The sequence below is a fragment of the Notechis scutatus genome, chromosome 4 (assembly GCF_049901735.1).
Source record: "Notechis scutatus isolate UNSWTSFEM ecotype Mainland chromosome 4, rNotScu1.2, whole genome shotgun sequence".
In the NCBI taxonomy this organism is placed as follows: Eukaryota; Metazoa; Chordata; class Lepidosauria; order Squamata; family Elapidae; genus Notechis; species Notechis scutatus.
The window spans coordinates 41027406-41041061 of record NC_142012.1 but is presented as its reverse complement, the minus strand read 5'-3'; the positions used below and the strand labels follow the sequence as shown (position 1 = coordinate 41041061).

General features: G+C 38.8%; 1 protein-coding gene across 4 annotated transcripts in view; it reads left to right on the top strand.

Moving 5' to 3' along the window:
- Window positions 1-13656, top strand: part of MTMR7 (myotubularin related protein 7) — a 51341-nt gene that overhangs the window by 33682 nt on the left and 4003 nt on the right. For all 4 annotated transcript variants that reach the window (XM_087963208.1, XM_087963207.1, XM_026667100.2 and 1 more), the window contains 5 exons: window positions 494-603; window positions 1392-1517; window positions 6472-6521; window positions 8319-8519; window positions 9759-9890. In XM_087963208.1, the coding sequence (XP_087819334.1) occupies window positions 494-603; window positions 1392-1517; window positions 6472-6521; window positions 8319-8519; window positions 9759-9890 (619 nt within the window). The remainder of the gene's footprint in view (window positions 1-493; window positions 604-1391; window positions 1518-6471; window positions 6522-8318; window positions 8520-9758; window positions 9891-13656) is intronic.

The following is a 13656-nucleotide window of genomic DNA, read 5'->3' as shown; positions in this document are numbered from 1 at the left end:
AATTCTCATTCGTCGAGTCAAGAATCATAAGGTACAACACTTAATAATAGTCATAGGGTACAATAAGCAATCAAATCATACTAGGAAACAATCAATATAAATTGTAAGGATACAAGCGACAAAGTTACAGTCATACAGCCACAAGTGAGAGGGGATGGGTGATCAGGAGTGATGAGAAGATTAATAGTAATAGTAGTGCAGACTTTGTAAATAGTTGGACAGTGCTGAGGGAATTATTTGTTTAGCAGAGTGATGGTGTTCAGGAAAAAAAACTTATTATGCATATTTTCCCCAGAATTTAAAAGCATATGGCTTGCAGCAGTGCAAGAAGTCAAACTGGTATATAATGGCTGATCATGTTTGCAAATCAGTCGTACAACGAACAAGTGACCAACATGGATGTGAAAATCAATCCCTCCCTTTTATACTAGACTTACCATGTAAAATTAGCAACTTAAAAATTCTAGCCTGCTGAAATGGGCTTATTTTGCAGTCTGCGAGCTGACATCTCCTTCAATGAGTGATTTCCTCTGGGGGCTAGAGAATTCAGGCTGGTTGAAGCACATCAAAGCCATTATGGATGCGGGCATCTTTATTGCAAAGGTACAATATATGATTTGTAAATGAAAATGGGGATGTGCCATTTCAGGTAATGGAAAATCTTTTATTTTCTTCCACTTGCAAGGATGTGTTATGGAATAAAATTAATATGGTCCATATCTGTGCCTCTGTCCTAGAAAATAACACAGTGCTGGACGTGATGCTAGATACTACACAGAGAAGTGTTGCCCAAATTGTGGCATAAGCTCGTGAACCTATTTTTGTCTAGCATAACTGGTGATGCCAATTTCCTGATATTTGCCATTCTTTCTTAAATGTCACATGTATGCTTGGATAAGTATGTATTGCACTGTCAGAATGAAATGCTACAACTGGACATGAAGCACATTCATAATTAGTATTACAAAAGAAAACTCAAGGCAAACTCAGTGCAAAGAAATAGTAGAGAATATCAGTGGAATAAAAGGCAAATTATAGTGACCCATTGGTGGCTTCTCCAAGGACAGAGATGATGAAAGGAAAATATTTTATGGTATATTTCCACCCAGCAAAATACGGTTATTCACTATGTACAAAAGCCTTTCACAGTGTATTACATTGGCTGCAACATTGTGAATAGAGCTTCCTACTGACTCAGACCATTGATCCATCCAGTTGAGTATTGTTCACATTTGACAATGGCTACCCAAGGTTTCTAGCAGAGATATTTACAACTTTACCTTGAGATGCTAAGAGTTGACATTCCACATACTTAAGATTGTGCCTTCTCTATTAATAATTTTTCCTTCTATAGGAATCAAAGCTACATTCCTCCTTTCTTTCTGTTTTAGGCTGTTGCTGAAGAGGGAGTCAGTGTTCTTGTTCACTGTTCAGATGGATGGGACCGGACTGCCCAGGTCTGCTCTGTAGCAAGCCTTCTATTAGATCCATATTACAGAACTATAAAAGGATTTATGGTAAGTCAGAGGCTTGAGACTCTTAATTGCGTTAGGGCACTGGTCGGAACCCTGACAACAGTTTTAATTAGCATGAAAAGGGATAAGTTGTGAATTCATTTTAATAGAATTAAAATGAAATAAGTTTTTTTTTAATAACATCAAACTAGTGAATTTCCAGAAGATTTATCTTTCACATTTTGGGAGATGATGCACCACATTTTTGGAAGTCCATATTTGAGGTCCATCTTCAACTGTAGATTCAGTTCAGCAATCATGACTTATTGTGTAGTAGTTAGCAGTTGTGCCTCTCGTTGTCACTACATAAAAGCACTTCTGGCACTCTTGCTTAAGCTCTGGTGAAAGGCAAGGAAGTGGAACCAGTTCACTGTCTTGGAATACACAAATTCATGGTGAACAGATCAAAAGCAAGAGCAGTTTTGTGGACTACAAGAAAAAAGATCTGGTCCAAGAATGGATGCAGGTTTAGCTTCAATAGATGGGATACATATTTTTAAAAATGAGAAACTGACACTTGTGCACTTGGCATAACTTATTATCACCCCAAGTAATTGGATAGACTATCATTCCCCCCTCAATTTCTATCATGTTTTAGTGTAGTAAATGCATCTTAAATACTAATCATTATTTCCTCCACCACCTCCCATTATCTTGTTTATGAAGAGATCTTGGAGTTTTAAAACATTCTGCATTCTTTTGTAAATCTTGAATGGGAAACTTGGATGCTAGCCTTTGTATGAAATAGATAGGAAGGAACTGCATTGAAGAGACAGGCTAGTTAGTTGCTGTTCCATTTGCAAGCTCTGAAGCTTGCAAATTTTAATTTAATCTTCAATTTAATTTTAACTTTGAGTTTTTTATGTAAGGCCAAAGTGGATGCAAAGGACTAGGATGTATTTAGAATATTAGAATTATAGAGCTAGAGGGGACTTTGTAGGTCTTCCAGTCCATCCCCACTGCCCAAAGCAGAAGTCTTTATACGATCCTTGACAAATGGATGCCCAATATTTTCTTGAAAACCTCCAGCAATGAAGCACCCACAACTTCGAGAGGCAAGCTGTCATGTTACCCCAAACCCTTTTTCCATTAGGCTAGACATACCTAGTTCCCTTAATCATTCATCACACAATACAGCCTCTTATCGTCTTTGTTACTGACCTCTACACACTTTCTAGGATCTCAGCATCTTTTTTGTATCATGATTACCAGAATTGGAGTATTCCAAGTGTGGTCTCACTTGTGCAAGGTAGAACATTATTATCACTTCTCATTATTTTAATGCTAACTCTCTGTTGATGCAGCCTAGGACTGCATTGGCTTTTTTGGCAGCTGCAGCACACTGCTGACTCATACTTAAGTGGTGCTTCACTAAGACACGTAGATCTCTCTCACAGTTACTGCCTGTTCTATACCTGTGCATTTGGTTTTTCTTGCCTAAGTTCAGGACCTTATTTTTCTCACCAATGAACTATATCTTATAAAATAGAATAGAATTCTTTATTGGCCAAGTGTGATTGGACACACAAGGAATTTGTCTTGTTGCAAATGTTCTCAGTGTACATAAAAGAAAAGATACATTCGTCAAGAGTCAACAATCATAAGGTACAACACTTAATAATAGTCATAAGATACAATAAGCAATCAAACCATACTGGGAAACAGTCAATATAAATCTTAAGGATACAAGTGACAAAGTTACAGTCATACAGTCACAAGTGGGAGGGGATGGGTGATAAGGAGTGATGAGAAGATTAGTAGTAATAGTAGTGCAGACTTTGTAAATAGTTGGACAGTGTTGAGGGAATTATTTGTTTAGCAGAGTGATGGTGTTTGAGAAAAAACTGTCCTTGTGTCTAGTTGTTCTGATGTGCAGTGCTCTATAGTCTCGTTTTGAGGGTAGCAGTTGAAACAGTTTCTGTCCGGATGTGTAAATATTTTCACAGCCCTCTTTTTGACTTGTGCAGTATACAGGTCCTTGATTAAAGACAGGTTGGTAGTAATTGTTTTTTTCTGCAGTCCTAATTATCATCTGAAGTCTGTGTCTGCCCTGTTGGGTTGCAGAACCAAACCAGACAGTTATACAGGTGCAGATGATAGACTCAATAATTCCTCTGTAGAACTGGATCAGCAGCTTCTTGGGCAGTTTGAGCTTTCTGAGTTGGCACAGAAAGAATATTCTTTGTCGTTCTTTTTTGATGATATTTTTGATGTTAGGTGTCCATTTTAGGTCTTGTGATATGATAGAACCTAGAAATTTGAAAGTCTCTACTGTTGATATGGTGTTGTCTAGTATTGTAAGAGGTGGTAGAATGGGAGGGTTTTTTCTAAAGTCTACCACCATTTCTACCGTTTTGAGTGTGTTCAGTTCCAGATTGTTCCGGTTACACCACGAGGCAAGTTGTACAACCTCCTGTCTATGTGCAGATTCATCGTTGTCTCGAATGAGACCAATCACTGTTGTATCATCTGCAAACTTCAGTACTTTATTGTTTGAGATGCAGTCATTGGTATATAGGGAGAAGTGAAGAAAGCACACAGCCTTGGGGGCTCTTGTGCTAATTGTACAGGTATCAGATGTGATTCTGTCTAGCTTCACCTGCTGCTAACTGTCTGTTAAGAAGCTTATGATCCATTTACAAGTTTGTTCAGGTACCACTAGCTGGTTTAGTTTAGTTAGAAGAATGTCTGGAACGATGGTATTGAATGATTAATTGAAATCTACAAAGAGGACCCTTGCGTAGGGTTCAAGGTGTTGTAGGATGTAGTGCAGAGCCATATTAACAGCATCATCTGTTGATCTATTTGCTCGGTATGCAAACTGCATGGGATCTAACAGTGGATCCGTGATGGTTTTGAGGTGGGACAGCACTAGCCTTTCAGAGGTTTTCATAACTACAGATGTTAGAGCAACTGGTCTGTAGTCATTCAGTTCCCTGATGGAGGGCTTCTTTGGCACTGGGATGATAGTAGAGCGTTTAAAGCAAGAAAGAACATAACACATCTGTAGTGATTTACTGAAGATTCAGGTGAAGATGGGGGCCAATTGGTCAGCACAGACTTTTAAAAAGGAGTTATTTTGTCTGGCCTTGGTGCTTTTCCTGGCTTTTGTGAAATAGATTTTTCTGTGATCTTTTTCTGTGATCACCAGAGTTGTGAACCCAATGGGTTGGGGTCGGTTGTAGGAGGCTCGACTGTTGTTGGTGTGTTTGAAATGGGGGTTGTGGAGATAGGTGGCTGTAGTTTCCTTTCAAACCTGCAGTAAAACACATTCAGGTGATCTGCTAGTTGTTGATTTCCTTCTGTCTGGGAAGGAGGTTTGCTGTAGCCAGTGATGTTTTTAAGAGTTTTCCACATGTTTGCTGGTTCATTTGTTGAGAACTGATTCCTTATTGGATAGGGCTCATTGCTCTAGTCTGACAAAATCCTTCTGAACCTTGAGTCTATCTTTCAGAGTATTAGCAATCCCCCCGCCCTCAGCTAGGTGTGATCTGCAAACTGGATGAGCTGCACTTCTATCCCCTCATTTAGATAATTTATGAAGATGTTGAGCACTGTACTGAAGACAGAATATTGAGGAATTCCACTGCATGCATCTCCACTGCATGTATCAAGATGTAGATCTATTGAGGCTGAACGCTGAGTGTAGTTGGTCAGTCAATTGCAAATCCATCTGGTGGTCTGTCTCATATTGCTTTATATTATCAAAAAGCAGACTATGGGCTATTTTATTGAATACCTTCCTGAAATCCCAGTATACTATATCCACAGCTTTTTCCTGGTCCACTAATTTAATCACTTTATCAATGAAGGTTTTTAACAAATCCATGCTGACTTTTATTAATCATCTTGTTCATTTCTAGGTGCTCACAAATCCACTGTGTAATTATCTTTTCTAGGATTTACGAGGTATTGATGTCAGGCTGATTGGTCTGTAGTTTCCTGGTTCCCCCCACCCTTTTTTTCCATTTTTTGAATGTTGGACTCAGATCAGCTCTTTTCAAGTGCTCTGGCACTTCCCCCATGTTCCAGCAGCTCTGAAAAATTTGTTTAGTGGTTCTGAGATCACATATGCCAGTTCCTTCAGAGCCTTGGGATGTAAACCATCTGGTCCTGTCAATCTGAACTCATCCAAAGGAGATGAATATTATTTTGCTAATTTTCCTGCCTATTTTGATGTGTTTCCTATTTTGTCCTCTAACCCATAATTCTTTTTCAAATAAAAATGGGAAGCATCTTTTCTCTTTTTCTAATATAAAACATAAATTATCACTTTTCTCTGAAAACCTAGTTTGGGAATACAGGTATACATTTCCCCCACATTTTCCCATGCTGATGGCATAAACAACTGACTTCTCTAAAGGGCTATAATGACTCAAATCCATCAAATTTAGATTCTCTGTCGTTGTTCATGTGTTCAGTGTTCATGTATTCTGGGAGATAACTTTAAGAAATATGTTATAAATTGATTTATAGCCAATTAATGTTAACCTTGTAGCATTAAGCATAGAGTAAAAACCATATAACATTATAATTTGAATATCAACATGTTAAGAATTATTCTATAAAAGGATAGCAAATTTCCAGCATAACAAAATTGTATTTTGCCATCTAAGTAGAGTGCCAATCGGTTTCTAAAATTCATAACAGTATGATCACTGTCCCTGATAAAACTCTTACCCTTTTTTCTGGGGTCTAGGACAGCTCAGTGTGGCCAACTCATCATGGTCAGCTCGAGTTGGTCATGTGGAGTTGTCCTGTAGCACCTTGGAGGTGGCGAGTTGGCTGTGGTGAGCTGGCTGTGGCAAGCTTGCCACAGTGAGTTGCCCCATTCTGTTTTTTCTGATTGTGAAATACCAGGATTTTTAATAATCCAATTAATTAGAATAAGAAACATAATTTACTGCTTCTTGATAAAACCTCTACAATCTCCTTTGATGCTACTTTTTTATTTCAGGTATTAATTGATAAAGATTGGGTTTCGTTTGGTCATAAATTTAATCACAGGTAAGCATGATTGTATAGTGTGGGCTCTGTGAAGTGGCAACCAGGTACTTTGCTGCCAGAGAACATCAGATAAACATCTAATATTCAATATAATATAGAACATTTCTGATGGCATCATGTTCTTGTTGTGGTCACTTGAGTCATTTTTGACTCTTTGTAAATACATTGACAGGCCTATGCAGTTTTCTTAGTGACATTTTGGAAGTGATTGGCCAGTACCACCTATCTCAGACTGAGAGATAATGATTGACCCAGAGTTACCAAAATTTTTTGATATTGGGTGTAAGAGAGGATTAGATCTTGGGTCTCCCCACTCTTATCCATGTGCTTTAATCATTAGACTAACTATCTAATCATGAGTATAGTGAAATGAAAATTGTTTTTTTTTTCATTTTTAAGCATGTCCAAATTTGATTGAGTATAACTGGAACTTTTCTTAATCACCTTTCCTTTGATTATTTAACTTTTGAAAAGTATTTCTAGGCTTATTGGCTGGGTTTATACACTGCGCTAAATCAAGATTTTAATTACTGTTTGTCAGTGGTGCAATTCAACCGATGTAACAACTGGTTCAGTGAATGCACGCACCCAGAATTTAGAAAAGACAATTTTAGCTATAATACTTACCTTCCGCTGCAGCCCCGGTGAGTAAAACAGCTGATGCACAGCAAACCAGTCTGCCACGCAAATCAGCTGTGCTCAAAAACAAGGAAATAAAGCAAAGGAAAAGGGCAAGGGCTGGTGGGTGGGACCTAATGATCACCGGAACTACTGGTTCAACCAAACTGGTCCAAACTGGTAAAATCCTATCCCTGCTGTTTGTTTAAAAAAACCGTATCAGCCTGGTTCACACATAACTCTTAAGCATAAACTGGTTTATAAAGTACAGTGGCCAGGTTCATACATTAGCCTATGTGAAAACCACACAAATCATATTATGCCACTTGTGGTGATACATGAGCCCAATCTTCTTTATTACTGGACTAATCAATACATGAGTAAAATCCATTATGCTATTCAGGTTTTAGCTGGCTATGGGGACTTCTGGCGGAAAGGGGGCAGGCAAAGAAAGGAAATGACATATGGCATCACATAAGGGCCAATATTTTGTACTTTTATCACTCATTGGGCACAGGAATGCAGTTGTAATAGTTGCATGATGATATCATATAGCGCAGAGGTGGGCAGGCTGGGGCCTCTTGACTTTTAAAATTTGACAGGCAGGGGGGGGGGGGTTTGTGTTTTTTTTTTTTTTTTTTTTTTTTTTTTTTTTTTTTTTTTGTTGGGGGCTGGGGCCCCGGCGGGCCGCGCGGCTCGCGGCCGCGTCTCGGGAGGAGGCAAAGGAGGTGCGGGGGGGGGGGGTGGTTTGCAACAGGCAGGGGGGGGGGGGGGGGGTCAGGTCTTGGGCTCCTCCCAGGGGGGCGGGCGGGTTGGGCCCCAGGAGGGGAAGGGGGGGGGGGGGGGGGGGGGGGGGGCGAAAGTGGCGGGCGGCCGGGCGGTGCGCGCCCCGCCCGGCGGCCCCCGGCCCCGAGCCCCAGCAACGGCTCCTCTCGGGCGCGGGTGGCGGCGGGGGGGGGCCGGCGGGGCCGGGCGGTTGCGGGATGGTAAGCTAAGCTGTGGAGTTGCTCGTTTTGCATCCTTGTGGTTACAATCCAACCGACATGGATACGTGTGCTCTGGCAAATTTTATTCAGCAAATAGTAGTAGAACTGACAATTAGGATGGAAGATGTTGTGCCAACACCCAGAATTTCAGAAAGTTAACAGTTGTGAATATTTTCCCCTGGCATTGATGTAGGTATGGCAATTTAGATGGAGACCCAAAGGAGATATCACCAGTTATCGATCAATTTATTGAGTGTGTTTGGCAACTTATGGAACAGTTTCCTTGTGCCTTTGAATTCAACGAAAGATTCTTGATCCACATACAGCATCATATATATTCCTGCCAGTTTGGAAACTTCTTGTGTAACAATCAGAAGGAAAGACAGGAGCTCAAGTAAGATACTTTTTAAAATGTTTGCACAGTATACCAGAATGATTCTTTATTCTGATAAACATGACACTTCAATGTGGAATCTTAACCAAGACATTAGAGAAAATTGTTTAATCCTTTCAAACTGATTATATATTAAAACCCCAATATAATAATAAAATAAAATCAGTAAAAGTTTGAAAATATTGCTAAATAATAAAAGATCCATCTCCTTGAATACTTATTGCAACCAAAAGAATTATCCAAAAACTGCTTTACTTGAAAGGAAGATGTCTGAAACATAATCTATCTCCTGAATTCTCCTGAACATAAGATGATATTCTCATTTTAAAAGTAAATTGGAAGATCGGAGAAGACCCTTCCTTTTAGGTAAATATAAAACATAACTGTAGAGAGCCTGAGAAAATGGTTTCAGTTGGATAGCTATGATTGTCTGATAATAGGCTCAGAGTTTTTCTGTGAGGGTTTCTAATTTTTTCATCTTAGTTGTCTTTTAAATTAATTAAATGAAATCTCAATTGCTATTGTCAGAAAGTTATCATCAAAAAATATAGAATGTTATAATGATAAAAGCCAAGAAAATTGGAATTAAATAAAGCCTGATTAGTTCCTTAGCTAGTCTGCTGACCATGGCTCCCCTGCTATTGCCCAGAATAACCCAACACTACCACCTATTGATTTACACAGAACAGTAGACTGTGGTTCTTTGGCTATTTAATTCATAGGATCAGTTACAGAATGAGATTAATGTTAGCACCTACCCAGATCAGAGCACAAGCACTCTGACCAGCATCATATCTTATGGCAGTAAATCCCATTCCTTATTTTTCTTGTGTCACACAACAAAATGCTTCTTTTTATTAATTTTGAATCTCTTCATAATTATTCTTGGTGGATGATTGCAAATATTATAAGATAGGTTAAAACAAAACAGAAAATTACTCAGGCCACATATGTGCATAGGATGTCATAGTTTCTATGCAGTATTAGGAAATTAAATTCTGTAGGTTGAGATTTTCCCTAACCATTGGCCATATCCACTGGGGTTGTGGTTCTGAAATATCTGGAGAGCTTAGCCTTTAAATTTTTTTTATTACAAAGGGCACCTAATTCCAAATAGTTGAATTCTACCCTTTTTAAATGTGTATCTACTCTTTTGGCATGCTCATGGAATCTTTCAATATCGGGATGAGAGAAATAGCAAATGCAGTTTATAGAATTTTATTATAAATTGTCCCTCAGAATTCAGGAACGGACTTATTCACTTTGGGCTCACTTATGGAAGAATCATGCCGATTATCTGAACCCTCTGTATCGGGAAGACAACAACAGGACCCTTCATCCACAATCAGCTCCCTCCCATTTTATCTACAAGTAAGTGGCATCTGAAGTAAGTGGCATCTGAATGAGCTAACAATTGTCCCTGACTTCAAGAATGTGCAAATTTATTGCAAATAGCTGTGAGATTGATGGTAAACTGTCACCAACCTTCCCCAATTCCTTCTTCTTTGCTGTGAAAGTGTAACACATTGCTGTGTAGAATAAAATATAATTATATTAATATATAAGATAGATACTTTTAATTAGGACCAGATGTTGTAAAAATTGTTTCATTTGTTCACTTTCAGTCATTTGCTATGGAATTTTGTAAACAACCTTTTGAAGATAATCCATCATCCTTGAAAAGTGATTTATAAATTTGAAATAATGCCCAGATAAAAGCTTTAGATGTTCAAGCTTGGTGTGTATATGTGTGTGTGTGTGTGTGTGTGTGTGTGTGTGTATGTATGTATGTATGTATGTATGTACCCTGTTTCTCCAACAATACGGCCTCCCCCAATAGGAAGTCCCAGCATGTTTTATAGGCATGAAATGAAATTAAGCCCCTCCCCCCAAATTAAGGCCTATATTAAAACATGCGAAATGGGGGGAATGGTGGGGGGGCTTGCCGTTAGGAAGTACTTTTGTTGCATACCCGGATATGGTGCTGCCTGCGTTGACCCCGATACGAAGTGCCCCACCAACGCTGAGGTCAACATCCAAGCCGTCGCCGCCCGCCCGAAGATGCCAGGGGGGGAATTAAGTCACCCCCGAAAAGACGGCCTAGCCATTTTTTGGGGGCTCAAAAAAAAATAAGACCCGGCCTTATTATATGAGAAACACGGTATGTATGTATGTATGTATGTATGTATGTATGTATGTATGTATGTATGTATGGTATTCAGCTTTGTTCGGGTATTTTCCCATGTCATTATAGTTGTGCTTTTAAAGTTGTAGTGACGTTTCGGCAGAATCTCATCTGCCATCATCAGGCTTCTGTATACAATACAATACAGAAGCCTGATGATGGCAGATGAGATTCTACCGAAACATCACTACAACTTTAAAAGCACAACTATAATGATGTGGGAAAATACCCGAACAAAGCTGAATACTATAAATATAGATACCCACGAAAACTTAACATACACACACACACACACACACACACACATATGTTTTCTTAAGTTTTCGCGGGTACTTACATGTCTGGTATTCAGCTTTGTTCGAACACAATACAGAAGCCTGATGATGGCAGATGAGATTCTGCCGAAACGTTGCTACAACTTTAAAAGCACAACTATAATGACGTGGGAAAATACCCGAACAAAGCTGAATACCAGACATACACATACACACACACACACAGTATATATAGGTCTGTTTTCTCTCTTAGTTCAAAATTAGTGATATATATTATCATTGATGTGGAAGCTGGGATTCTGCTAAATAAAAAAAAATGAGGTTAAAAATATGCGTGCAAAATATTGTGATTTTTATTTCTTTGTAACTTATGGAAAGAAATCTGCTTTTTAAAATTAACATCAAGCCATCCATTTTTTTCAAGAATGAAACTGGAGAACTATAGGTTTGGCATTATCATTAGACCTTACAGTGTTACAGAGCCTCTTAAAATAGTTTCTCACGTTTTTTCCCGGACAGCTCTGCTCTTTATCCAAGTATGACTTCTAGTTAACCCTGCCACAGATCTACTTATACTGATGTAATCTATGAATAATCAGAGGAATTAGGTAACATGATAGCTCAGCCTCACTTAGGTTGTCTATAACATGTCTGTTGTAATATAGCTTCTTCTCCAAGGCTTGCTAGACTTTCAAAAGACTTTTTAAAATAGAATTTTATGAAAAAAAATTAAAAGAAAGATTAAAGCTAGTATAAACGTAGTATAAAGTAAGAAAAAGAAAAGGAAAAAAGTCAAAGAGAAAGTTAAAAGTTCAAGAAAGGAAAAAAATACTCAAAAAAAAAAAAAGAGATACAAAATTCACATTTCCAACATAAATGTGAAGTATACATACCCACTCCAGACATTTTCTCTGATGATTTATACCAGAGGTGTCAAACTCGATTTCATTGCGGGCTGCATCAGGGTTGTGTTTGACCTTGGGGGGCCGGGATGGGCGTGGCCAGGGTGGGCATGGCCAGCTCAGTGTCACTCGTGTTGGGGGCGCCTGTGGCAGTCTGAGCACTCTGCCAGCGAAAACTGTCTCCGAAGCTCTGTTTCGGCTGCAATGGCCTCCTGCAACCCTCTACCAGCTAAAACGGAGCTTGGGACGGCCACACGCAGCCCTCCCTAGTTCTGTTTTCTCTGGTACAGGCACTGCGGGCCGGTCCTTTGCTGTTTCCAGGGTAGACCTGCGGGCCAGATCTAAGCACCCTGTGGGCCAGATCTGGCCCCCAGACCTTGAGTTTGACACCCCAGATATACACTGATAGTAGAGTACATTATCTTATATAAAATCCTTTTTAAGATTATGATCATTGTAAATTTCAATCCTTTGAGGCACATGTTTTCCTGTTGTTCCATCTGTATATTATAACCAATTTTTAGCCGCCTCATCATACATTCATTCACTTGTTCTTCTGTTTCAAATTGTCCTATAAGTATTTAAAGAACCAAAAAAAGCAGAAGTGGGAATAGTGGCATCACTGTTTTATTCCTTCTTTAAATATCTCACAAAGTTTTGTTTAGATTTCCATTAACAATTATTTGTGCTTTCTGTGACGTATAAATGTTCCCGATATTATAAAAATTTCTAAAATCCATATCTTCCAAAACCTTGAATCAGAAAGCCCACTTCAAATTGTCTGTTTCTTAGGAAATCAATGTGGCTTGTTTTTATTGTGTTGTTGAAAATGTTCTGAAATGTCCAACACATTTCTAACATTTTCTTTTGACTCTTTTAGGTAAAACCTACATTGATATGAATAAATTCTTGCAAATTTATTTTCGTATGTTTGCTATAGTGTAAGCATTATCTGAAATTCATCAGCTGAAGACTGATGACTAGCTTGCATTTTTTTATTTGATTTATTTGATTTGTCAATCACTTACAAAATAATAAGTATAAGTATAAACATGAGTAAGAATACAGAAAATAGGTACGATTAAAGGGGGACAATACGACAATAGGGAGGCATGATGGTGCACTTATGCACACCCCTTACAGACCTCTTAAGAATGGGGTGAGATCAATAGTGGATAGTTTGTGGTTAAAGGAGTGGGGGTTTGAGGATGTAACTACAGAATCAGGTAGTGCATTCCAGGCATTGACCACTGTGTTGCTGAAGTACTTTCTGCAATCAAGTTTGAAGCGGTTAACATTGAGTTTGTATCTGTTGTGTGTTCTTGTATTGTTGCGGTTGAAGCTGAAGTAATCATTGACTGGTAGGACATTGTAGCAGATAATTTTGTGTACTACGCTTAAGTCCAACCATAAGCAGCGTCGTTCAAGATTGTCCAAGCCCAAAATCTCAAGCCTGGTGATATAGGGTATTCTGTTGCAAGCAGAGGAGTGTAGTACTCTTCTCGTGAAATACTTCTGGACTCACTCAATTGTATTAATGTCTGATAAACAGTGCGGATTCCAGACAGATAAGCTGTATTCGAGTATTGGTCTAGCGAAGGTTTTGTATGCCCTAGTTAGCAATTCAATATTTCCAGAAAAGCTTCTTAAGATGAGATTTACAACTCTTAATGCCTTTTTGGCAATGCTGTTACAGTGAGCTCTGGCGCTTAGGTCATTAGATATGAGTACTCCTAGGTCCTTGACAGAGTGAGGGTCATCAATGAGGTCATATC